This window comes from Callorhinus ursinus, unplaced genomic scaffold, assembly GCF_003265705.2.
Source record: "Callorhinus ursinus isolate GAN/ISIS: 27379988/994484 unplaced genomic scaffold, GSC_fseal_2.0 scaffold34, whole genome shotgun sequence".
Taxonomy (NCBI): domain Eukaryota; kingdom Metazoa; phylum Chordata; class Mammalia; order Carnivora; family Otariidae; genus Callorhinus; species Callorhinus ursinus.
The window spans coordinates 10,277,511-10,302,423 of NW_027397096.1; the positions used below are offsets into that span (position 1 = coordinate 10,277,511).

At 39.6% G+C, this 24,913-nt stretch overlaps 1 protein-coding gene across 1 annotated transcript in view; it reads right to left on the reverse strand.

Moving 5' to 3' along the window:
• Window positions 1-24,913, reverse strand: part of AATF (apoptosis antagonizing transcription factor) — a 100,244-nt gene that overhangs the window by 72,091 nt on the left and 3,240 nt on the right. The window contains exons 3-4 of the mRNA XM_025851189.2: window positions 24,085-24,516; window positions 23,482-23,619 (exon numbers count right to left, since the gene is read on the reverse strand). Coding sequence (XP_025706974.1) covers window positions 23,482-23,619; window positions 24,085-24,516 — 570 coding nt within the window. The remainder of the gene's footprint in view (window positions 1-23,481; window positions 23,620-24,084; window positions 24,517-24,913) is intronic.

The window sequence follows — 24,913 nt, forward strand, 5'->3', positions numbered from 1 at the left end:
TTAAAGTAAACTTTGAAGAAAACCTACTCAAAATAAAATTAGAACCACAACCCAAGTAACCCTCTCTGTTTCATATAAGACAGCCTGATCCTTTCTTATTAAAAAGGCTTTAGGGGTGCCTGGGTGGCTCGGTTGAGCGACTGCCTTCGGCTCAGGTCATGATCCTGGAGTCCCGGGATCGAGTCCCGCATCGGGCTCCCTGCTGTCAGCGGGGAGTCTGCTTCTCCCTCTGACCCTCCCCCCTCTCATGCTCCCTCTCTCTATCTCATTCTCTCTCTCAAATAAATAAATAAAATCTTTAAAAAAAAAAAAAGCCTTTAAACAAACAGCCTCTTAGGCATTGTGAAACTACTCCTAATGTAAATGCCCCAATTCTCTCTATAGTATGGGTCTGAAAAATGGGGATTCCCATGCAGAATCGATCACTCCTTTCTCAGCATCATTCGCATCCCTGCTATAGCACTTGTCATATTGTACTGAGTCTGATTTCACTATGTTGTAACAAGCTACTTGAGAGCACAAACCTCATCCTGTCACTCTGGCATCCAACACATCCCCTGGGCCCTAAAAGGTATTCTACAAATATAGGTTCGTTCCAGAGAAATGATGCCTCAGCCACATGGCAGAACATCTAATTACACTATCATTTCCAAATGTAAATGCTGACAAGCAAACAAAATGTGAACAACATATTCGCTAACTTCAACAAGTATGTATCCTCAACAAACTGACTTTTGTTAAGAAAAGCAAAGTAATCAAACTTAACTTTTTCCTGTAACTGTTATGATGTATAGGCTACTCCTAAGAGTCTCAAAACCATCTTACCAGATTTAAGAACTTACAAACATTACAATGCATTCACCTGAAGACATAATAATTACCACTTAGATGGATAAAAGAGGCTCAGAAAATAAGACTGTTTTGTGTTTCTTTTAATATTAGTAAGACTAAGCATTATTCATTTGCCAACCCGAAATGAAAACACTTTGGGAGGTTGCTTTCATGTGAAAACAGTTAAATATTTATGCCTTGGAAGTGGTTTACCTTTCTCCACACCTTACTATGAGCTCCTTGAGATAGGGATTGTGAACAATTCACCTTGGTATGGCTGGTGTTGGCAAATGGCAGGTTGTTGAATGAATAACTGAATAAAAATGGCATCCTAATAATTTTCTTGGCTTCACAGGAAAGTGAGGTTTACTGCCCGGAAACTCTGCTGCATCCTCACCACACAATGTCAAGGAGGGGGCAGCTCTGTGGACAGAGGTGTATTTCAAGTCTTCAAAGAAGTAACTGCAAGTATAGTATTGGTATTCATTTACATACATTACATAACCCTTTTAAGAATGGGGAAACAAACACTGCAGCCATAGAGCTACAGCCTAAGAAAAAACCATACTATCACTATTAACAGTTAATATCACGAAGAACCCACGAAGTGGCAGGCCCTAGCCTAGGCACTTTATATGTATTACATAACTCATTTAAACCTTCTCAATAACCCTTGAAGGTGGGTACTATTATACTGCCGTCATACTGATGAAGAAAATTAAACACTACTACAAGCTTTAAAAAGAACTACACATTGTTCATTTTCTCCATCAATGTATCCTTAAATAGTCATGTATCAAAACAATCTGGAAAGCAAAGTATAATGACACTTCCAATTATAAGAAATGACAAAACACGGGCGCCTGGGTGGCTCAGTCGGTTAAGCGTCTGCCTTTGGCTCAGGTCATGATCCCAGGGTCCTGAGATGGAGCCCCGCGTCGGGATCCCTGCTCAGCGGGGTGTCTGCTTCTCCCTCTCCCTCTGCCTCTCCCCGCTGCTCATGTTCTCTCTCTTTCTCTCTGTCCCCCACACTCTCTCTCTCTCAAATGAATAAATAAAATCTTAAAAAAAAAAAAAAGGAATGACAAAATCGCCCTCCCTCCCTACTACCACTACATGATAAAAACAAAAAACAAAAAACACAATACTAATCAGACTCTGTTAAAATGCTTTGTCCAAATTTGGTTCCCACACTAGGAAAAACAAAGTGAGAAAATAAAGGAAGCCCAAATCTATATGGACAGAAGGCAGGCCCAGTAAGGCAAGATGAAGGGATATTCGCTTAAGATGAAAAAAAAGAATGGTAAGAAATGGATTAATAGTCTCCAAAATTCAAATGGCCAAACACATCAGAACAGATGTTTGGCCTCACTTAAGGAAAAGAAAAAAAAAAAAGAAAAAGAAAAAGAAACCGGAAACAATGTGATATTGTTCTGATATTACCCGATGCTGGCAAGAACGTGAGGAAAGGGGCACGCTCCATGGACAACCGGTAAGAGTTTAACAAGCACGACATACCCAGAAAGCAATCTGGAAAATGTACCCACGGTTCGCACATGCACACCACCTGACCCTACTATTCCATTTCTAGAAACTAACCCCAACGAAATCAGCAGATGAGAAAGCACAGAGGCAGGTACAAAAACATTATTTTTAGCATTGTTTATAACCGGTAAAAACTGCAAACATATTAAGTGCCCATTTATAGGTGACTGGTTAAGTGAATTTATTTTAGCCAGAGAACTTTCTGTGCAGCTGTTGAAAAGGATAATTATAAATGGAACTTGTTCTGAATAAACTAAACTATAAAATACGTTTTGGGATAACTGAAGTAATCAGAATATGAAGTGGACATATCATTAGGATTATCAGGAAGTACTAATTTGGTTAGGTGAGATGAGAGTGTTTATGTAAGAAACGTTCTCATTTTTTAAATGCTATTTACAGAAGTATTCAGAGGCAAACTGGCATGATGATTGTAATTTACTTTAAAATACTTCAGGAGGGGCGCCTGGGTGGCTCAGTTGGTTAAGCGACTGCCTTGGGCTCAGGTCATGATCCTGGAGTCCCGGGATCGAGTCCCACATCGGGCTCCCTGTTCGGTGGGGAGTCTGCTTCTCCCTCTGACCCTCCCCCATCTCATGCTCTCTCTCTCAAATAAATAAAATCTTAAAAACAAAATAAAATAATTCAGGAAAAAGAAAAACAAAGATAGCCAAGTATTTTTTTTTAAGAAAGAAAAGGTAGATTTATATTCATTAACATGGGAAGATGTAAAGTGTGATGCCATTTACCATTTTAAAAAAGTTTAAACTGACAAAGTATTGGGAAGGATATACACCAAATTGCTACAAATGGTTATTTACGGGAGGGAAAAAGAAGACTTTCACAATCCAGGTTACATTTCAGTACTGTTGGGGAGGGGGAACAATACTGTTTGGAAAAAAATTTTTTACTGCAAACACATTTTACTTTTATGACTATTAAAAAAAGTAATTAAGATTAAATATATACAATAATACAAAGAGGTCTTCTGAGGTAGAATTCTGCCTGTCGACAGAAAATCAAACAAGGAGAAACAGATTAAAACAAAGGCAGGAGAAATTAGAAGTGGCCATAAATTTGACCGATAAGGAGATCATCTATCCCTACAGCTAGTTTAAAATTTCCCCTGTGTGATTCACAAAAGAAATGCCACGGACCAATAAATGTAAGAGAAAAAAATGTTTACCCTCATTAAACACTGGGAAGTGTAAATTTAAAAAAATGTAAACCAAAATAAGCAGAAACCATTTTCCATTTATCAAAGTGACAAAGATGAAACAAAATTATAAAGTCCAGTGTTGACAAGGATAAGGGAAACTGAATTCATATAAAGAAAGTCAGAATGTAAAGTGATACAACCTTTCTGGAGGGCGATTTGGCGATACAGATCAAAAGCCTTAAAATTTCACATACCTTAGAACACATACTAATTCCACATCTAGAAATTTATTTTACTTAACAAAGTAATCATGGATGTAAGTAAAGATTTAATAACAATGATGTTTATTACATTATTTATAAAAATGAATACATGGAAACGATCCAAATGTCCAACAATAAAGAACTGGTTAAACTATCCCTATGATGGAAAGTCTATGCTGCCATTAAAAATAATCCTGTAGAACAATATTTAATGACATGGAAAAACATTCATAATCTTTGTTACGTGGGAAAAAAAACAGATTGCAAAACAGAGTATAGAATATAGTTCCACTTTAGTTCTAACTACGTGCCAATGGTGGGGAAAAAACGTGGAAAAGACATATACTGGGGTCGGGCTCCGCACTCAGAGTGGGACTGCTTGGGACTCTCTCTCTCCCTTTGCCCCTCCCTCCGACTCATGTGAGCTCTCTCTCAAATAAATAAATAAATCTTAAAACAACAACAACAACAACAACAAAACCCAAAACCCAACAGACAAAAGAGTTAAACTGCATGCACAGGGCTTGGGTGGTGTGGCCAAGAGCAGAGGTTATGAAGTGGAGCAGACCCCGGTTTCCACACTGACTTTGCCTCTGTGACCTTAAGCAAGTTCCTTAACCCTCTCCAAGACTTCACTTCTTCATATGTCCAGCGCAGTTACTGGCACCTATTTCATAGGCTACTGTGGAGACTAAACGATACATTTGTAAAGAACTTAACACAGTGCCTGGACAGTAGGGCACAAGTACCAAATTGGAGCTATTTTTATTAATTATTAAGTATAAGGGCATCTGACAATGTACTTGCACAATGAAAATACCGATAGAAGTAAATTGATCCTGGTTTTCAAAATTGTCACATTTGATTTCTTTTCACTCATATTCTTTTATCTTATAAGTCTTACTGAGGACACCAGAAATGCTTTCTAATTAGAACTTGAGTTAAATGTCTGTCTCTGCCCTTCCTGATAACCCTCACCACATAACATTCATGTACCTTCTTGAGAATGTAAGAATCTTTAAGATTGTCTAAATAGCTTGTCTACACATAAAAATTTTCCTTGTATGGGGGCACGTGGCTGGCTTAGTCGGTAGAGTGTGCAACTCTTGATCTTGGGGTCATGAGTTTGAGCCCCACATTGGGCAAAGATTCCTTAAAAAATAATAATAATAAATTTAATTTTCCTTGTATGAAATAGTATGAATAGCTAGTAAGAACTCTTCTCAAAATAGTAGCATGTTGGGTATTATCCGGAGGCAAATTTATCCAACTGCCTCAAGAAAAACAGAATGTGATAGATCTGAAACTAAACACCAAGCAAAACAATCAATATTATATGAAAGTTAATTAAAAATTACCAAAGAACTGAAGCTAAAGTCAAGTGCAGCCCAAGTATAACAAACTTTCAAAGCTAATCATATGGATAAACTTATTTGGGGTCAGGTTATAAATATAATAATTATAATAATCAACAGAGAATTATGTCTTAAAGGTATCATGATATTCAAATTTTCTCTAAGATAATTCTTAAGCAACCTTATAGCCTATTTTTTTTTCCTCAAACTGGTCTTCCCATCCCCTCCCCTCATCAAACTTCCACTAAAACTTAATGGAAGAAAAAAAAAACTTAATGGAAGAAAATATATACATATTAAAATGTCTGGGATAATCCACTTCATATTGTTTTCTCTGAAAAGAAGGTACAGGGATTTGGGAAAGTGAGAGAAATTTTACTTTTTCCTTTACGTACATTGTTCTTGTATATATATTTTTTACAGTGAATATTATATACACACACTTATACAAAGATATATATGGATTTTATATATCTATATCTATATATATAGCAGCAGAAGAACATAAAGACAAATTAAGTCCCACAAAATCCCTAGCAAGTTTCATAAATATCAGAGAAAAAATGTCTCCACTCTTGAAAATGCTTTGCAGCTTCTCACAGTATTTTTTCTTTTAAGATTTTATTTATTTATTTGACAGAAGAGAGACAGCGAGAGAGGGAACACAAGCAGGGGGAGTGGGAGAGGGAGAAGCAGGCTTCCTGCTGAGCAGGGAGCCCGATGCGGGGCTCGATCCCAGGATTCTGGGATCACAACCTGAGCTGAAGGCAGACGCTTAACGACTGAGCCACCCAGGCGCCCCTCTCATAGTATTTTTAAAGACAGACTAACTACTATTCGGAAAATGCATTAGGAACAGATAAGCATTAGCCATGGCTGAGACCAGAAAGGAGGAACCTGCTGAACCAGTGATCTGATTTCATGTTTCCAACTGCTTTTTACACCCTCTTACATAACCTCTGCCTTAGACTAAGCTTCCAAAAGAAATGGTATCGGAACCCAAACACTCTGGAAAGTGATTCCATGAAAAAGCAACTAAAAATAGGAATATTGTGAAACAGCTTACTTGACAAAGCATAGGAGCATGTTTGTCTAAATCTCTGGGGTCATTTGGGTTCTGAAAGGCAATTTCATTTATCAGTACAACTACTATTATGGAGAATAAAAAAAATCTGGAAAATCAGAGTAAACAGAATTACAACTCAACACCATTATGCCTCCTATATTCAGCCAAGTGCAACAAACAACAAAAACCAAACACAAATTCTCTGTCTTCCAGGGGGATTTTCCCCTTTTAAACAAAGGATTTACTTTCTACTCTTCCACTGTAGCCTCCTCATTTGGATCACTTGTTCCTATTTTGGTCCAATGTATCCCTTAGGAGTTTCAATGAGTTGTGAATTAATTGTTATTCACAAGAGAAAAAGAAAAAAAGAAGAAGAAAGAAAGAGAAAAAGCAGGATTAACTGCAATTGCCACTACAACTGTGAAGCGTGCATCTTGCACTTTCACCGTGTAAATAATGCACAGATCCTGCGGGAACATGCCAAACACCAGGATCCTTAATTAATGGAGCTCTTTAATGTGCAAATCAGGAACAAATTGCAAGTTCTGACTTGCATTGATTATGAAAACATTAATTGAATGAGCAAGACCCTAAAAAAAAGAAAGAGAATCCCAAGTCTTCGAAGAGACCAAAAGAATACAAAGCTCTGGAAACCAGACAAGTCTGACCAATGTCTAAAATGCAAACCTACAACTGAGTGTCGCTCACTAGCACACAACGTATTTAAAAACAAGAAACATAAAACCAACAGTTTGATCAGAAAGCAATCACTATAAAAGCGTCTAGTCTACCAATGCTTTGCATTAAGCAGAAAAATGAAGGCTTACTCCAGAAGCTCACAGACACTGCTTTAAGAGAAAAAAATCACTTTATATATATACACACTTATATGTATATAGGTATAACAAAACAATGCTGTCTCTTTAAAAAGAAATTCATCCTATATAAATTATAGCCATAAACTTTTCCTGCAGTGCAGCCTAATTAATTCTTGTTCTATACACAAAGGGAAATGCTGGGTGACAAATGGGTGTGAAGCCAGAAAGCTGCCAGGTCTGCAAAACATTTTCTACTTCAATTTATAAGCAATTTTGCAGTAAATCATCAACCAGAACCTGGAATCTCAGGAATCTCTGAGTGTCCAAACCACACTATATCACTTATCAAAGAGAGAAGGAAAAAGAGTTTAAAGACATCTCATTTTTCAGTTCTAACCCACATCAAAATCTAGAAGCTCTGTGCAATCTATTATTCTCTTCTGGGTAAGGTTTTAGTACCAAAGATATATTTTTCAAGCAAAAAATGACACTATAGGTTGATGTAACCCATTCCTCCATCCCCTAGAAGTACTGTATCATGTATCCATTACCATAAGAAATATTCCCAGACTTATCTGGGAATAAGCACACAACTATTTCCCCCCACCCCCTCAATCCAAGCAAAATGTCCACAATCAAGCCAAGCTGTTAGGGTTCAGTGGTGAACCACTGTGGAAAAACAGGTGGGAAACACTTCAAGGAAATGAGGCTACTGAAGAGGAAAATAGAAACTTCCAGGAACAGAGAGCAGGGCTGCCTCTTGCAGTCAGACCCCTCCTCCACCCCTAACCTCCACCAGCCCCTGGTGTGTTCTCCATCTTGTAGTTTTACCTTTTCCAGAATGGCAACATAAATGGAACTGTAAAGTATATAATCTTTTGAGACTGACATCTTTCACTTCGCAAAGGACCTCTGAGATTCACCCATGTTTTTGAATTTATCAAGTCTGTTCCTTTTTATTGCTGAATAAGGTTCCACAATTTGTTTATCCATTTGCCTACTAAAGGGCATTTGGGTTGTTTCCATTTTTTGATGATTATGAATAAAGCTGCTATAAACATGCATGTACAAGTCTTTATGTGCAGATACGCTTTCATTTCTCTATTGTAAACATCTAAGTCGTTCTGCTGGACATCTGGTAAATATATGTTTAACTTAATAAAAAACCACTCAACTCTTATCCAAAGTGGCTGTACTCCTTTGCATTCCCACCAGTAATGCCTGAAAGTTTGACTGCTCTGCATCCTGTCACTTGGTGTTATCAGGTGTTTGTTTTTAGTCATTCTAATAGGTATGCAGTGGCATTTCACTGTAGTTTTAATCTGTATTTCCCTCAACACTGATTACGTTAAACATCCTTTCATGTACTTCTTTGCCAGTATATATCTTCCTTGGCTAACTTCTTGTTCAAATCCTTTGTCCCCTTTTTTTATTGTTGTTTTGAGAGTTCTTTATATATTCTGGACATAAGTCCTTTGTCAGACGTGTCCGATTTGCAAATATTTTCTCTAGGTCTGTAACGTGTCTTTTCATTCCGTGAACACATCTTTCACAGAGCTGAAGATTTTAATTCTGAGTTAGCCCAACTATCAATTTATTCTTTTATGGATTATGCTTTTGATGCCATATCTAAAAACTCTTTGTCTAACCCAAGGTCATGAAGCTTTTTCTCCCATGTTTTCTTCAACACACCTTATAGTTCTGCTTCATTTTTAAGTCAATGATCTATTTTGTGTTAATTTTTGTATAAAGTGTGAGCTACAAGTAGGAGTTCATTCTTTTGCAAATAAATGTGCTATTGGTATAGCACCATTTGTTGAAAAGACTATCCTTTCTCCATTGAACTGACTTTGCACCTTCATAAAAAGTCAATTGTCCCTATCTGTGTCAATCTATTTCTGACTCTATTCTATTCCATTGATTAAAGTAACTTTTAAGGGAATAAACCCACAAAGAAAGGACAAAGTATGAGAGAGATGATAGCAACTCAGTTTCTTTTCTTTTTTTTTTTTTAAGATTTTATTTATTTATTTGAGAGAGAGAATGAGATAGAGAGAGAGCATGAGAGGGGAGAGGGTCAGAGGGAGAAGCAGACTCCCTGCTGAGCAGGGAGCCCGATGCAGGACTCGATCCCGGGACTCCAGGATCATGACCTGAGCCGAAGGCAGTCGCTCAACCGACTGAGCCACCCAGGCACCCAGCAACTCAGTTTCTTAAGCTAAAAAGTCAATGAACTATAGAGTTATTAGTATGCCTAGGGGTATCTGGGCGGCTCAGTCAGTTTAGTGTCTGATCCTTGGTTTCAACTCAGGTCATGGGATGGAGCCCTGAGTCCGGCTCCATGCTCAGCATGGAATCTGCTTGAGATTCTCTCTCTTTCTCTCCCTCCCTGTCTGTCCCTTCCCTCACTTGTGCTCTCTTGCACACATTCACTCTCTCTCAAATAAATAAATAAAACCTAAAAAAAAAGAAAAAAGAAAAAAATAATACCTAAAATTAAAAAGACTGACCACACCAAGTGTTTATTAGGATGTGGAGCAACTGGAACTCTTACACACTGCTGGTGGGATTATAAAATGGTATAACCACTTTGGAAAACAGCTTAGCAGTTTCTTTAAAAGTTAAACATATACTAGAGTGTCTGGTTGGCTTAGTCAGTACAGCATGCAATTCCTGATGTCAAGGTTGTGAGTTTGAGCCCCACACTGAGTGCAGAGATTACTTAAAAAAACAAAAAGAATTAAAAAAAAAAAAAAGTCAGGGCGCCTGGGTGGCTCAGCTGTTAAGTGTCTGCCTTCAGCTCAGGTCGTGGTCTCAGGGTCCTGGGATCAAGCCCAGCATCGGGCTCCCTGCTCGGCGGGAAGCCTGCTTCTCCCTCTCCCACTCCCCCTGCTTGTGTTCCCTCTCTCGCTGTGTCTCTCTCTGTCAAATAAATAAATAAAATCTTAAAAAAAAAAAAGTTAAACATATACTAACCATGTGACTCAGCCATTCCATTTTTAGGAGAAATGAAAGTACATGCATATAAAAACATGCACACAAATGTTCATGGCAACTTTATTTGTAATAGCCGATAACTGGAACCAAAACAAACTGTGTATATCCATCTAATGAAGTATTACTTAGCAATAGTAGGCAATGAACTATTGACATATGCAAAAACATGGATGAATCTCAAAATAATTACACTGAGTGAAAGACAGATAAAAAAAGAATACAACTGTAGGATTCCATTTATATAAAATTCCAGAAAACACAAACTCATCTATAGTGACAGAAAACAGATTAGTGGTTGCTTAGGGACAGGGAGAAGCAGGAAGGAAAGATTATAAAGAAGCTGAATAAACTTCTGGGGATAAGGAATATGTTCATTGTCTTCACTGTGATCATGGTTTCATGGGTGTATACCCATCAAATTGTACAAATGCTGACAGGTTAAGTAAGCTGAGGATTAAGAACTGACCATTTCATTTAGCAACATGGGGGGTCATCTGTGACCTAGCAAGTAGTTCGGGTAGAATGGTAGATACAGGCTTGACTGAAATGGGTTCATGAGAGAATAGGAAAAAGGGATCTGAGATAATGAATACAGACAACTCTTTCTAGGGATGTGGCATTAAAGGGGAGCAGAGAGAGGGGACCCATATACAGTTTACTGTATGTCCATTACACTTCAATAAACCAGGTTTTATTTTTTATTTTTTATTTTTTTTTAAAGATTTTATTTATTTATTTGAGAGAGAGAGAGAAAGCACATGATAGGGGAGAGGGTCAGAGGGAGAAGCAGACTCCCCGCCAAGCAGGGAGCCCGATGAGGGACTCGATCCAGGGACTCCAGGATCATGACCTGAGCCGAAGGCAGTCACCCAACCAACTGAGCCACCCAGGCGCCCCAATAAACCAGGTTTTAAAAAGCAGACAAATTAATAACTGATGTAACAAACCTCAGCAGGCTGACTCCTGTGTTAGCAGTGAAGAAGAATGAGAAGCAGTCCCCTCTGGTCCATGAACAAAACCCCAGAAGATTCAGGAACTGCCAGTGTTGGGCACCTCTAGAAGAGGAGAGCAAGACAGGGCTAAAAGCAGTCAATATACCAGATCCTTTCCCACAGGCAGAAGCTAAGAGCTTTATCCTCTGAAGAGAGGTAAACACAGTGTCTCTAGACAGGACACCAGACATAGAGCAGGGTAAAGGCCATAATATTAAAAGCAGAGGAAATAAATTGAAGTTCAGAGATTGAATGCTCAGATCCCCAGCCTGCCCGCCTGCTCACCTGCTAGAAGACTGGCATTCCTCTAGCAACTATGATCCCATAAAGTGCAAAGATCTAAAGATATTGACCCTGGACTTCCCCAAATATGGCCCACACAGACCACTTCACAATGCAAAACACAGAAAAGAGCCCTATCTAAACATACAAAACTTCTAATCAACTTTTCAGTACCCTACTTTTTTTTAAGTTTTATTTATTTAAGTAATCTCTATGCCCAACACGGGACTCAAATTTATGACCCTGAGATTAAGAGTTGCATGCTCTTCCAACTAGCCAGCCAGGCGCCCCAGTACCCTACTCTTACAAGGATTACCAAACATCTAAGAAAAACATCTTTCATGTTCTACAGGGGTTAAAACAAAAGAAAAGAAAGCATGGAGGGAATGGGGCACCTGGGTGGCTCAGTTGGTTAAGTGTCTGCCTTCGGCTCAGGTCATGATCCCAGGGTCCTCAGATCCAGCCCCACATCTGGCTCCCCGCTCGGCGGGGAGTCTGCCTCTCCCTCTGCCCCTCCCCTTGTTTCTGTTTCCTCTCTCTCTCAAATAAATACTTAAAAAAAAAATACAAAAACTTAAAAAAAAAAAAAGCAAGCATGGAGGGAGCAAACTATGTAGGAAGAACACTTAAGAAAATATGTATCATGTATATCCTCAGAGAAGTAACACTGAAATTATAGAAGAAATAAAAATGCTGGATGGAAGGGTTTGAAAATAAAGCTGAGGAAATGTCTTAAAAAGTAGAACCGGGGTGCCTTGGCTGGCTCAGACAGTGGAATGTGTGACTCTTGATTATGAAAGTTCGAGCCCCAAGTTGGGTATAGAGATTAATTAAAAAATAAAATCTTAAAAAAAAAAGTAGAACCATAAAAGAAAAGAAAGAAAAGAGAGAATGGAAAATTGAAGAGGAAAAAAGAAAGGAATCAGAAGGACAGATTAACATCAAATGATAGGTCTTCCAAAAAAAGAAAGAAAAAACAGAGGAGAGAAAATCATGAACAAAATAATTTTAAGGAAATTTCCAGAACTAAAAGATGGGTGTCCAGGTAGAAAAGGCCTTGTGAGTACTCCACACAGTGGCTATAACAGATCTACACCAAGGTGCAGCATTATGAAATTTCAGAATTCTGCAAAGGAGAAGTCCCCAGCTTCCAAAAAGGGAGGAAAAAACAGTAAGATCGGGAACCACAGAATGGCTTCTGACTTCATTGACAAGAAGACAATGCTCTTCTTGTCCAAGAGCAACTTTGGAGGGTGGAGGGCAATGGAATGTTTTATAGAATTCTACACAGTTCTATATTGTATAGAATTCTATACAATCAATCGTGATGACAGAATAAAGATATTTTCAGACAACCAAGGTCTAAATAGTTTACATCTCCTGTACCATTTCTCAGCAAACTATTAAGGATATACTTAATCAAAATAAGGGAGTAAGCCAAGAAAGCTCCTGGAGTAAGAGATGCACAGAAGTGAGAAGCTAAGGTAATCCCCAGGATGATGAAGGGAGATGCCAGCATGATAGCTGGGCACCAGAAAAGGTGAACAGTCCAGATTGGAGCAGATCAAAAGGCTCTGGAACAGACTTACTCAGGAAAATAAATTGGCAGAATACCTGATGCAACTGAGTATCTTACAGGGAGATTTAGACAACTAGAGAAAAGTTTGGGCTTAAATAACTGTACAGAAAAAATACAAACAGAAATGTAACAATTATTAACTCTAGAAAACAGAATGATGTGTGGGAAAGGACAAATAATCATAGTATATATACTACACGGCTCAGCTGCGAATGGTGTTTACATAGACAATAATGTAAATACTAACTATTGATCTAACCAAATTACAATATACAACCATGAAGGGAGAGAAACTGTGTATGAGTGTAGGAGGAACAAGAGCTAAATCCTCATTTTCATAATGAAGCACCAACAGATAATGCCTAAAACTGAAAAATCAAGTAGAAACAAAACTTGTTCATTAGAGATAAGGACAGAAATCCATGGATTCCAAAAAAAAAAAAAAAAATACAACAAATAATTAAAAATATAATTGCTGCTTTAGGGGCACCTGGGTGGCACAGTCAGTTGAATGTCCGACTCCTGGTTGCAGCTCAGGTCATGATCTCAGGGTCCTGAGATCGAGCCCCAGGTCAGACTCCACACTCAGTGCAGAGTCTGCTTGAGACTCCCTCTCCCTCCCTTTCCCTCTGCCCCTCCCCACTCTGCATGCTCACTCACACTCTCCCTCTCTCCAATAAATAAATAAATCTTAAATATATATATAAAATTGTTGCTTTGGGATAGTAGGTCCTGGCAAGGGAGTGGTGGTACACAGGCAGCAGATACTGGTTTTCCAATAATGCTTTATAAAATTATTTGACTCTTTAAATTATATACATATAAAACTTGGGTAAAAATTTAAAAGAAGAAAGGGGGTGGCTCACCAGGGGGAGGGGCAGAGGGAGAGGGAAAGGGAGAGAATCTCAAGCAGACTCCACACTGAGCGCAGAGCCCGAGGCAGGGCTTGATCCCAAGACCCTGAGATCATGACCCAAGCCAAAACCAAGAGTCGGATGCTCAACCAACTGCACCACCCAGTCGCCCCCTGATGCAGGGTCATTAATAAAAGATCTACTGGAACCAGAACTAGGAACTTGAACTACACTAAGAACATTCTCTGTTTAGTGGCCCAGGAACCATGACTCTGAACACACAGGAAAGAAGTGTAAGTCTCCAGTTCTTCCCCCTCCTGCTCTTATACCTTATCTACATAGTAATAACACTGTATAAATGCAGTTTATAGGTTTTCAACTCCTGGGGTCAACACAGGGGTAAGGCCCTGGGCTCCTGGCCAGTAGTGGCAGGGAAGACTAAAACGGCAGGAGAAAGAAGACGGGATGACTACCTCATACGTTTTCCTCAAAATTCTGCTATCTCATCCCCTATTCCTCATTCACAATTTATGACCTTGGTTTCGATTTCAAAGAAAATACAACTATGAAAAGAGAATTTTCACAGACTCCTACCTATTGGTGTCTATTTATACACTACCTTCCCAGCTGTCATGACAGTTAAATTGTCCACACTGCTATTGAAGGCCACCTTTCTTGTCCCATGTCCACTTACCTACCCAAGCACATTGCTACAGCAGATGATCATTCTTAACAAACACACAGCTTACTCCTTGCGTCTCAAAATAATCAAAACACTTCTGACTCCACATCCTTCTCCATGTCCCTTCTCTCTGCTCCCCTTTAAAGCCACATCCTTACAAAGAGTTGTCTATACTTGCAATCTCAAATCCCTTTTTCCCATCCTCATGCAAACCCATTCCTGCCCAGCCTATATCCCACTCCACCAAAACTGTTCACCAAGGTCACAGCTGACCACCATGTTGCTAAATTAAATGGTCAATTCTTAGCTTACTTAGCCCACAGTAGCATTCCCATCTTTCATACCAAAGAATCAATGAGTCAAAAAACAGATATAAACAAGCTACCTACAATTATAGAAGTAAAACAGAAATAGAATGAGACTAACTGTAAGGCAAAGGGTTACTGCTGTCTCCCTGAATGCTTTGGTGCTACTTATTATATTCCTGTATGATATTAATAAAATGATTTAAGCACAGGTTTTAAGACACGAATAACAGTAATAAAGGAGAGTAGTATCTTATGCAGTGGTTAGGTTCTCAAGCCTGAGCATAAAGCAAAAATCGAGTTCTGACAAAACTTAAAAATCCCTAAAACTTCCTATAAAGTTAAGCACTGTACTGTCTCTCCACAAGTTGGACCCAGGCAGTTCCTCCCCTCAAACTCCAGAGCACACAGCTAGTTCAACCATTAAACACTGCTGCAAATGACTACAGTTAGGGCCTATGCTGTAAGTTTAAACACCAGATCCAGTCTGTCTGATGAGATGCTCACCAGAGCAACTACAGCTCCTGCCCACCACCTCAGGCAGGCTTCCTCGGGGGCCCTCGCTCGCTGAATACAATGGCAGGCAGAAGTTCTGCACTACTGAAGTGGTTTCTCTCTCCCTCTTCTTTTTTTGGCCAGGCACCTATAGTTAAAAGTGGGTTAATTAAATATATAAATATATTTAATATATAAATATATTAAAAAATATAATGAGGCTCCAACATACAATGATGCACACAGCTTCCCCACGTATACAACAGGTTGAGCAATCTTATTAGGGAACCACTACTATTACCAGCTACTCCAAGTCAGGGCTGCCTCTTACTTCTGTAACCACAGACATGCCTAACTCCTAAGAAACCCAAACCAATAAAACAAATTTTCTGACTAGATTGGTTTCAGTTGTTTTCATGCTTCCACAACTCTGCTGACCTAGGGTTCATCTCTTCAAGGTAGGTGGAATCACAGCATGACAGTCTGACACTCTCCTCCTGTCCTACCACTTTGGAAAAGCACTTGCTCTGTGATCCAGTTTTACTCTCTTCATAGTAGAAATGCCTAATTAACCAGGTTGGACAAATTAAGTAGCTCAACAGGGACCAAAAGTCTTCCTACACAAAACTCATTCTCTAATAAATAGACAAAACAAAGCATATATTTCAATGCTAAATCAACAGGTATTATGTAAATATCAAACAGAAAGTTATCAAAATGTCTTCATTTCCCACCTACAGTTTAGGAAAAATAAGAGATCAATAATGCTGTGAGGTAGCAGGAGGGTAGGAAAATAACAGTCACAGATGAGAATTTCAATTGTTACAATTCTTCTAAGGACCAGTTTTGCAATATATTCCGAAAGTCTTAAAAAAAAAAAAGGCACAATCCCTTTTTCCCAGCAATTGCATTTCCAGGGAATATAGATCTGTGCTATCCACTAGCCATATGTGGCTATTAGCGGTCGAAATGTGGTTAGTCCAAACTGAGACAAGCTATAAACATAGGATATATCCTGGACTTCAAAGATTTAACATGAAAAAAAGATATATAATATACCTCACTAATATTTGTATATTGATTAAACGTTAAAATATTTTTGATACATGGGGTTAAATAAAATATGTTACAAGTTAATTTTACGTGTTTTCTTAGACTTTTTCTTAATGTAATTAATACAAAATTTTAAATTACCTATGTGGCTTACATTATATTTCTATCAAAGGGCTACTTTTAGACAAATTGCACAAATATGTATGTACAAGGATGTTTATCAAAGTGTGCTTTATAAAAGTGAAAAGCCAGAATAAACCTAAGCATCCATCAATACAGATTGGTTAAATAAATTGCAGTAAATCTATAAAATGGAATATTCTGTAGCCACTGAAAATGCTGTGTACATCTAAATATACTGACATGAAATGATATATTAAGTAGAAAAAATAAGTTTAAAAATAGTACATATTTATAAGATTCCTTTTTTTTCAAAAGGAGCTCGTGTGTGTGTGTGTGGGGTGTGTGTGTGTGTGTGTGTGTGTGTGTGTGTGTGTAAGCACAGAAAAAGGTCTGAAAGGTTATTCATTAAAATGACAACTGTGGTTACCTCTGGGCAGTAGGATTGCAGGTAATCCTTATTTTCTTCTTTATGCCTTTATGTATTTTCTGAATTTCTGAAGTAAGCATGACATAATTTTATAATTAAAATAGTAAAGATCTTCTTAAAAATGAGACATTGGCTAAAACAAAAAGATCAATCTTATATCACTTTTGTTAGATGAAGTCTATAGTAACAAAGGTCCTTAATCCTACACTAGGAGAAGCTTGCAAATACCTGTCCCAAGCTATACTTAAACTTATCCCAAGTAATTAAGAATGTTTCCTGGTTCTACATATCATTTGTGAAAACTCTGCCATGAACCCATAAGGTATTAAATGAGAGAACACAGAAATAGATGTTCATGCATTTGTCACCTAAGGCAGCTAAGTAATTTAAAAAGGGGAGCGTTTCACTGATAATACTAGTTGTCTATGGAATAGGGAACTGGTGGCAGTTCCTGAGTAGCACAAGGGGAGGAAACAAAATTTTCTTTATATAAGAGTTTGGTATCTTTTGCATTTTGAGCCCTGTGAATCTACTGCCTACTTTAAAAATAAATAAAATTTTAAAAACAAAACAGAAACATCTATAAACACTCCATGATTGCCCATGACTTACTCAAAATTTAAGAAGTTATTCTTAAGGGACACCTGGGTGACTCAGTCAGTTAAGTGTCCAACTCTTGATTTCGGCTCAGGTCACGGATCTCAGGGTCTTGAGATCGAGCCCCACGTTGGGCTCCACGCTCAGTGCGAGGTCTGCTTGAGATTCTCTCTCTCCCTCTGCCCCTCCCCCTGCTGGGACTCTCTAAATAAATAAATAAATAAATAAATAAATAATCAAAAAAAGAAAAGAAAAGTCACTCTTAAGATGTTTACTGGTGCTGAAATCAAATTAGCATTAAAAACTGTAGTCTAGAGGTGCCTAAGTGGCTCAGTTGGTTGGGCGTCTACCTTTGGCTCAGGTCACGATCTCACGGTCCCAGGATCGAGTCACACGTCAGGTTCCCTGCTCAGCGGGGAGCCTGTTTCTCCCTTTCCCTCTGCTGCTCCCCCTGCTTGTGCTCGCTCTCTCTCAAAATAAATAAATAAATAAATAAAATCTTTTTTAAAAACCCAAAAAACCCTGTAGTCTATTCAAGTCAAAATAGTTGAAGGGCTGGCGGAAGGGCCAAAGAATGAGGCGAGGGTGAATATGAGCTTGAAGTGGGAAGATGGAGGGAAGCAAATACAATGTAATTTATTAATAGTGGAATTTGTTTTTATACTCATAGGCAAGTAAAGAATCTCAACACTTCCTCTATATTTATATCACATTATACTGTGTTCCTGGGCTCTTTTGCTTTTGGGAAATAGCAAAATGTCAACCATTGTTTCTATTAAAGGTCTTTAATGATATTGCATTTTAGACCTGTAATGAAACATGGGCGCTCACTGCAGTTTGTAATGCATCTCATTAAATACATTAATAACATGCATTTCACTAAAAGGTCAACTTATTATGGCTGAAGTTTGGCTTTCCTTTAATCACTTCATTTAAAGCTATAGAGCAAACTCTGAAAAAGATAGTGAGAGTGCCTGTTACAGAAATGCTCAATTCTCCCATCCATTAAAATCAGTTACGCTTATTAAGAAATCACCGTTAATGTTTTTACGTGAAATAACAATACTGTGATTTTTTTTTTCTTTTTTAAAGATTTATTTATTTTAGAGAGAGTGTACACGCACACATAAGTGGGGGTAGCGGTAGAAGGAGAGGATCCCAAGGAGACTAACTGCTGAGCAGGGAGCCTGAGACCCTGAGATCATGACCTGAACCAAAATCAAGAGTAAGACACTTAACTGACTGAGCCATCCAGGTGCCCCAGTATTGTGATTTTTTAAGAAACCCTTTTAGAGATACACGCTGATTTACTGATAAAATGATAGAATGTCTACTGTTTGCTCCAAACTAACCCAGAAATAGAGGGAGAGCTAGTATAAACACAGATGAAATACGACTGGCCAGGAATTGATGACTGCTCAGGTGGTAAAGGTATGTGGGTTCGCTGTACAATTCTCTATGCTTTTATATAAGTTTGATATACTCAGGTTTCCTTAAGTAACTTGCCTTCTTCCTTATACACTGCTGCCTCCTAAACCTGTAGAACTTTTTAAAAAGAAAATCAGAGAGGAAAAGGTAACCTCTTTAGAGAAATGCTTTTGGCACAGAAAAATCCCTTAATTTTGCTAAGGTTACTTTATGACTTACCACTTATGCAACTACTAAAATATCAAAAAATGTCTTTGAAACTACTTAACACTTCAAGAGTTCTAATTACCAACACGTAATACCAAGGTGACTGGGGACTTAAGTGCACGTGTGCTGGGGAAGGAAGGAGATACTTACGTAGTTTCTGAAAAAAACAGAGTTTAGGGTGCTGACGTTAGAATGGCATGCTGCTCATCTGTTTACTGTGGTTAAAATCTGCTGCTTTAGAGGCTATTTTAGGACTATGAGAGTAAACAGCAGTGACAACAAGAGAACATATCAAGAAAACACAACCTGAGAACGGGATCCCACACGCAATGAAACTGACGTTGAGAGGATAAAAGGTGTCCGAAACCAGAAGAAATCAGAAAGGCAGGAGAACCCAAATAGCTTTCATAGTGTCACCAAAGCCAAAGGCAATATTTCAAGGAAAAAGGTTGAATGCTTCAAGGAGGTAGCAGCTGGCTTTGGTGGCAAGGAAATCTCTGGTCATCTTTTCAGTTACAAGACGAAAGCTGAATTATAAGCGTTAAAGAAGAATGTAACTCTACACTTTCCAGAATGAATGCTTAATTTAAGTTATATAGGAAATCTGAATACTAATAAAAATCAAAAAATACTGAAGACTGTGGGGATGATGGTCATTACACTGATGGCCATCATTCACATGGCTGATTATTACCAAACGCCTCTTTCAGCAGAAAAATACCCACACCTAACATCTGTGGGGCACTGTGTGCCAGCCACTGTGCTAATGCTTTATACTGACCATGTCCTTCAATCCTCACAACCATACTATCACCCTCTTGCTGTGAAGTTAAGTAACCTGCCCAAGGTCACAGAGGTAAATCCACTGCTGAGATGGAATCTAAAGCCAGGCGATCTAACTTTAACTCCTTTAAGACCCTGCGAACTGACAAGAGATTTAATTAAAGACAGTAAGTTCCAGGGCCTGTTCTGGGGTCGATATAAATTCAGCCTAGGTTCCACACCAGCCATAGAGCACAGTATAAATGGTGCATCCAGAGCAATGCAGTCCAGTTTTTCTTAAACTGTTTACCAACACAGGGAGATAGACAACATATTATGTCATAACGTCATAAGAAGATTGAAAACAAACAAAAAGTAGCCAACTTAGGGCGCCTGGCTGGTTCAGTCGGTAGAGCATGCAACTCTTGATCTTGGGGTTATAAGTTCTGAGCCCCTTGTTCGATACAGAGATGACTTAAAAATAAAACCTCAGGGGGCGCCTGGGTGGCTCAGATGGTTAAGCGTCTGCCTTCGGCTCAGGTCGTGATCCCAGGGTCCTGGGATCGAGTCCCACATCGGGCTCCCTGCTCCTTGGGAGCCTGCTTCTCCCTCTGCTTCTCTCTCTCTCTCCCTCTCTCTCTCTCTCTGTCTCTCATGAATAAATAAATAAAATCTTTAAAAATAAATAAATAAATAAATAAATAAAATAAAACCTCAGGGGCACCTGGATGGCACAGTTGGTCGAGTGTCCGGCTCTTGGTTTCCACTCAGGTCATGATCTCAAGGTCGTGAGACTGTGCTCTGTGTTCAGCGCAGAGTCTGCTTGGGAGCCTCTCTCCCTCTCCCTCTGCCCCTCCACCCCATGCTTTCTCTCTCAAATAAATAAATCTTTAAAAAGAAATCTGAAAAAAAAAAAATAGCCACCCTTCAGATGTGCAGAAATGCTACTTATTAGAATACTCTCCACTCTCCCATCTTAGACTATGTGACACTAAAAAAACATGCCTTTCTTCTCCCTCTTCCACTGCAACCCACCCTGTCAGATTGTAACAGACATGTCACATTAACTGGAATTTACCCATGAGACAAAGAGGAAATTGGTTAAGTACAAAAAAAGATCAAGAAGATCAGAACACTTGCAAATAATATTAAAGTAGACAAAGAAACTAGTACCCAAGAATAAGAATGTGTCAACCTGACATGGACTAACCCTTAAAATAGCAGTATTTTAAGATGAATCCAAAAAAGGGGCACCTGGGTGGTTCAGTCGTTAGGCGTCTGCCTTCGGCTCAGGTCATGATCTCAGGGTCCTGAGATCGGGCCCTGCATTGGGCTCCCAGCTCAGCGGGGAGCCTGCTTCTCCCTCTCCCTCTCCCCCTGCTTGTGTTCCCTCTCTTGCATTGTCTCTCTCTGTCAAATAAATAAATAAAATCTTTAAAAAAAAAAAAAGATGAATCCAAAAAAGAAGGAAAAGGATCAAGCAAGAAAGAAGAGTAATAAATAACAAAATGGGAAAGGTCTCCTCATGAAACACTTCAGACATTTAACCTAGAGCAGTCTAGGTCTCACTCCAAAGCATACCAAGAATTAGGGTACCAGGGCATTAAAAACAGCAGAGAAATGGGGCGCCTGGCTCGCTCAGTCGGTAGAGAATGCAACTCTTGATCTTGGCTTCGTGAGATTGAGCCCCATGTTGGGCAAAGAATTTACTTAAAAAGAAAAAGAAAATAGCAGGTAAGTGCTCCAAAAATCTCAAAAATTTTGAAAACTGCCAACCATCATTTATTTAAGGGAAGAAGGGGGGAAATCTAATGGAGGGGATATAAAAGTTCTACCCTCACAATATCTGCAGGGTTCCTGACTTCAAGTATGGCAGGACATAAAATCTACAGGCTGGACCCTAAGAAGCAATTCCTAATTAAAGCAGGTATTCTGGGGCACCTGGCTGGCTGAGTTGGTAGAGCACGCGACTCTTTTTTTTTTAAGATTTTATTTATTTATTTATTTGAGAGAGCGACAATGAGAGACAGAGAGAGAGCACATGAGAGGGGGGAGGGTCAGAGGGAGAAGCAGACTCCCTGCCAAGCAGGGAGCCCGATGCGGGACTCCAGGATCCCGGGATCATGACCTGAGCCGAAGGCAGTCGCTCAACCGACTGAGCCACCCAGGCGCCCCGAGCATGCGACTCTTGATCTCTGGGTTGTGAGTTCGAGCGCCATGTGCAGCACAGAGTTCATGTAAAAAAAAAAAGCAGGTATTTTCCCACAAGAAAGTTTTGCAGAATCCCCCACCCTAGAAATCCTATATATTTACTTTGAAGTTTGAGGTGATTCTACCCGGAGGCAGATGTCCTCCTCAGGGCCCTTCCAATTCTAACTCCACAACACTATAAAAACAAGTTTTGGGGCGCCTGGGTGGCTCAGTTGGTTAAGCGTCTGCCTTCAGCTTGGATCATACATGATCCCAGAGTCCTGGGATGGAGGGAGTCTGCTTCTCCCTCTACCTCTACCCCTCCTGCCCCCACTTGTGCACTCTCTCTCTTTCTCTCAAATAAATAAATAAAATCTTAAAAAAAAACACAAAAAACAAGTTTTAAAGAGCAAATGAAAACTTAGGTCTCAGCATGCAAATAGGAATAGCAATTGCAACCACAGTGCACTAAGCCCAAATCTCCCTCTGCCCCCATCCTTTGGTGTCCTTGGGTACACAGCACACAGCCCACAGGGGTAAGACCTCTCAAGAGTAAGGCAGGAAAGCTGGAGTTTGGTCTGCTGTGCATGAGCAAGCTCTATAACTTTGGGCAACTCATTCTCTCTGGGCCCTGGTTTTCTCATCTATAAAATGAGGGGACTGCAAACCAAATAATTTCTAAATCCCTCTTCTACAATTCTTGGGCTTTATAGCTCAGCAATTCTCTCCCAAAACTTTTTCCTCACTTGCGGTCCTCACCTTTCCTCACTCTATGCAACCCAAAGAGAGATATAAATGAGACTGCCTTAGCATGTTTTCTAGAAACCTCCCAACAAAGAAAAGCATCTCCTAAGCATGACACTACCAAAATGAACAGGGATCAGCCATTCATTGTCTCTCTTTTGTTCTATACCAGCGGGTTTGCAAATAGAGTCCTCTGAGCATTAAAGAAGTAACTCAGAAAGCCAAGGGAAGGAGGAGGAGGGAAGTGAAGGCAGGTAAGAGAAAAGTGGAACAGGGGCACCTGGGTGGCTCAGTCAGGTGAGCGTCTGACTCTTGATTTCGGCTAAAAGGTCATGATCTTGGGGTCCTGGGATCAGGCCCCGTGATGGGCTCCATGTGCAGCAGGGAGTCTGCTTGTCCCTCTCCCTCTGATCCTCCCCCCACCTCCACTCTCTCCCTCCCTCTCTCAGATAAATACATAAAAAGAATCTTTAAAAAAAAAAAAGAAAGAAAGAAAAGTGGAATAGACATGACTCAAGTACCCAATCCATTTCAATCAAAGTTGTCCTCATTTGATAAGAGGTATATTGCTGTTTTTTTTTTTAAAGGTAAATACTATTCTGTACCATATTATCACTAAAATCAAATCTTCCCTTCCTCAACTCGGTGGTGCTACAAATATAATCCCAGTGTATCCCAATGTACCCCAGTGGTTCTAAGTATCCCCAGATGGTATAAGTATTCTTACTATTTTTTAGGGCGCTGGCAAATTCTGGGCCACCTTTGTTCTTGAAAATAGGGAAAACATCTGGTTGAGGAAGCTGATTGGTGGTCAACAGAGCTTTTTGTAGCTTGATCCTTCCTTCCAAGAGCTGGTCCCACAGTGCTGAGAAAGAAAAAAAATTTTCATTCCTCAGTTAAAAAATCTTCCTGGTTTGCGGCGGGGGGGAGGGGGCGATAGGAAATCACACCAGTCTCTATGAAGCACGGCTTTATCACAGCTTCTTGCCATGAAAATACTCGCCATTATAATGTGAGATGAACATTATAAGAAATAAATCCAGTATCTTGGAAGCCAATATTTGCTATACGAGAGAAGGAATGCTAAAGTCCAAAGAAAAAACTGTTTTCTCTTCAATATCCCATAGCTGCGAAAGGACTAGAACAGAACCAGCTAAGCAGCTCAGTGTAGAAATGACTGGCTAAGCAGAGAATGGGGCTTTAGGCCTCTAGGTAGGTGAGGCATATCACAAATTAACTGGAACGACACAGGAGTGAGGGGACGGCCAAAAAAACAGGAGATCCAATGCAGACACTGAAAAATAAGCCAACGGCAAAACCGTGTACAAACCTATCTGGTTCTTCACGGCTCTTCCTTTCTCCACTTCCTCGGAAACTCTGGCACCGGAGAAGGTCATCACTACACCATCATCTTCGCTACTCCTGTCTTCAGCCCTGTCTTCCTCACTCTCACCCTCGGAGTCTTCCTCCCCATCCCCTTCTTCCATGCCACTCTCCTCCTCCTCTTCACCTTCCTCCTCCTCACTGCTACCAAGGTCATCCATTCCCTCGGTGAATTTTTCAAAGTCACTGATGCTCTGGACACTAAAACCTGGTGTTTTCCCAGGGCGGCTTCGGCTCTTCTTCCAGGCCGGACTACTGTCCTTGTCATTATCACACTCCTCTTGCTCAGCAGCACTCATGACATCCTCATCGGATCCCTCCAGACCCAGCCCGTTGGAATCTCCATCTCTAGACTCTTCCTCATCAGATATCTCCTTGTCTAAACGAGACGAAAGGAGGAAAAAAGACAGATGTCACTCTGAGACAAATACTAGGGCGTATCTTCCATTTCGAATAAAGGACTGTAGCATCCATCAAAAAATAAAATGTATCATTGTACTCAATTCAAGTATTTATTGTACATCTACTATCTCTAAAATGCTAAAGGGAGAAGCAAAGATGAACAAAACATGGGTCTTACCCTAACGAAAGGTTCTAGTGGGAAAAACAGACCCTTTGAAACTATAACACAGACAAGACTTGACAAAGTTTTCATAACCCAAAGAAGGGAGAAATTTTAAGTGTGGGGCAAGTGGATTTAAACGAGGCTTTTAAGAAAGAGGTGGCCTTTGGTCTGGACCTTAGAGAATGGTAAGATTTTTGGGGAACTGGGAATT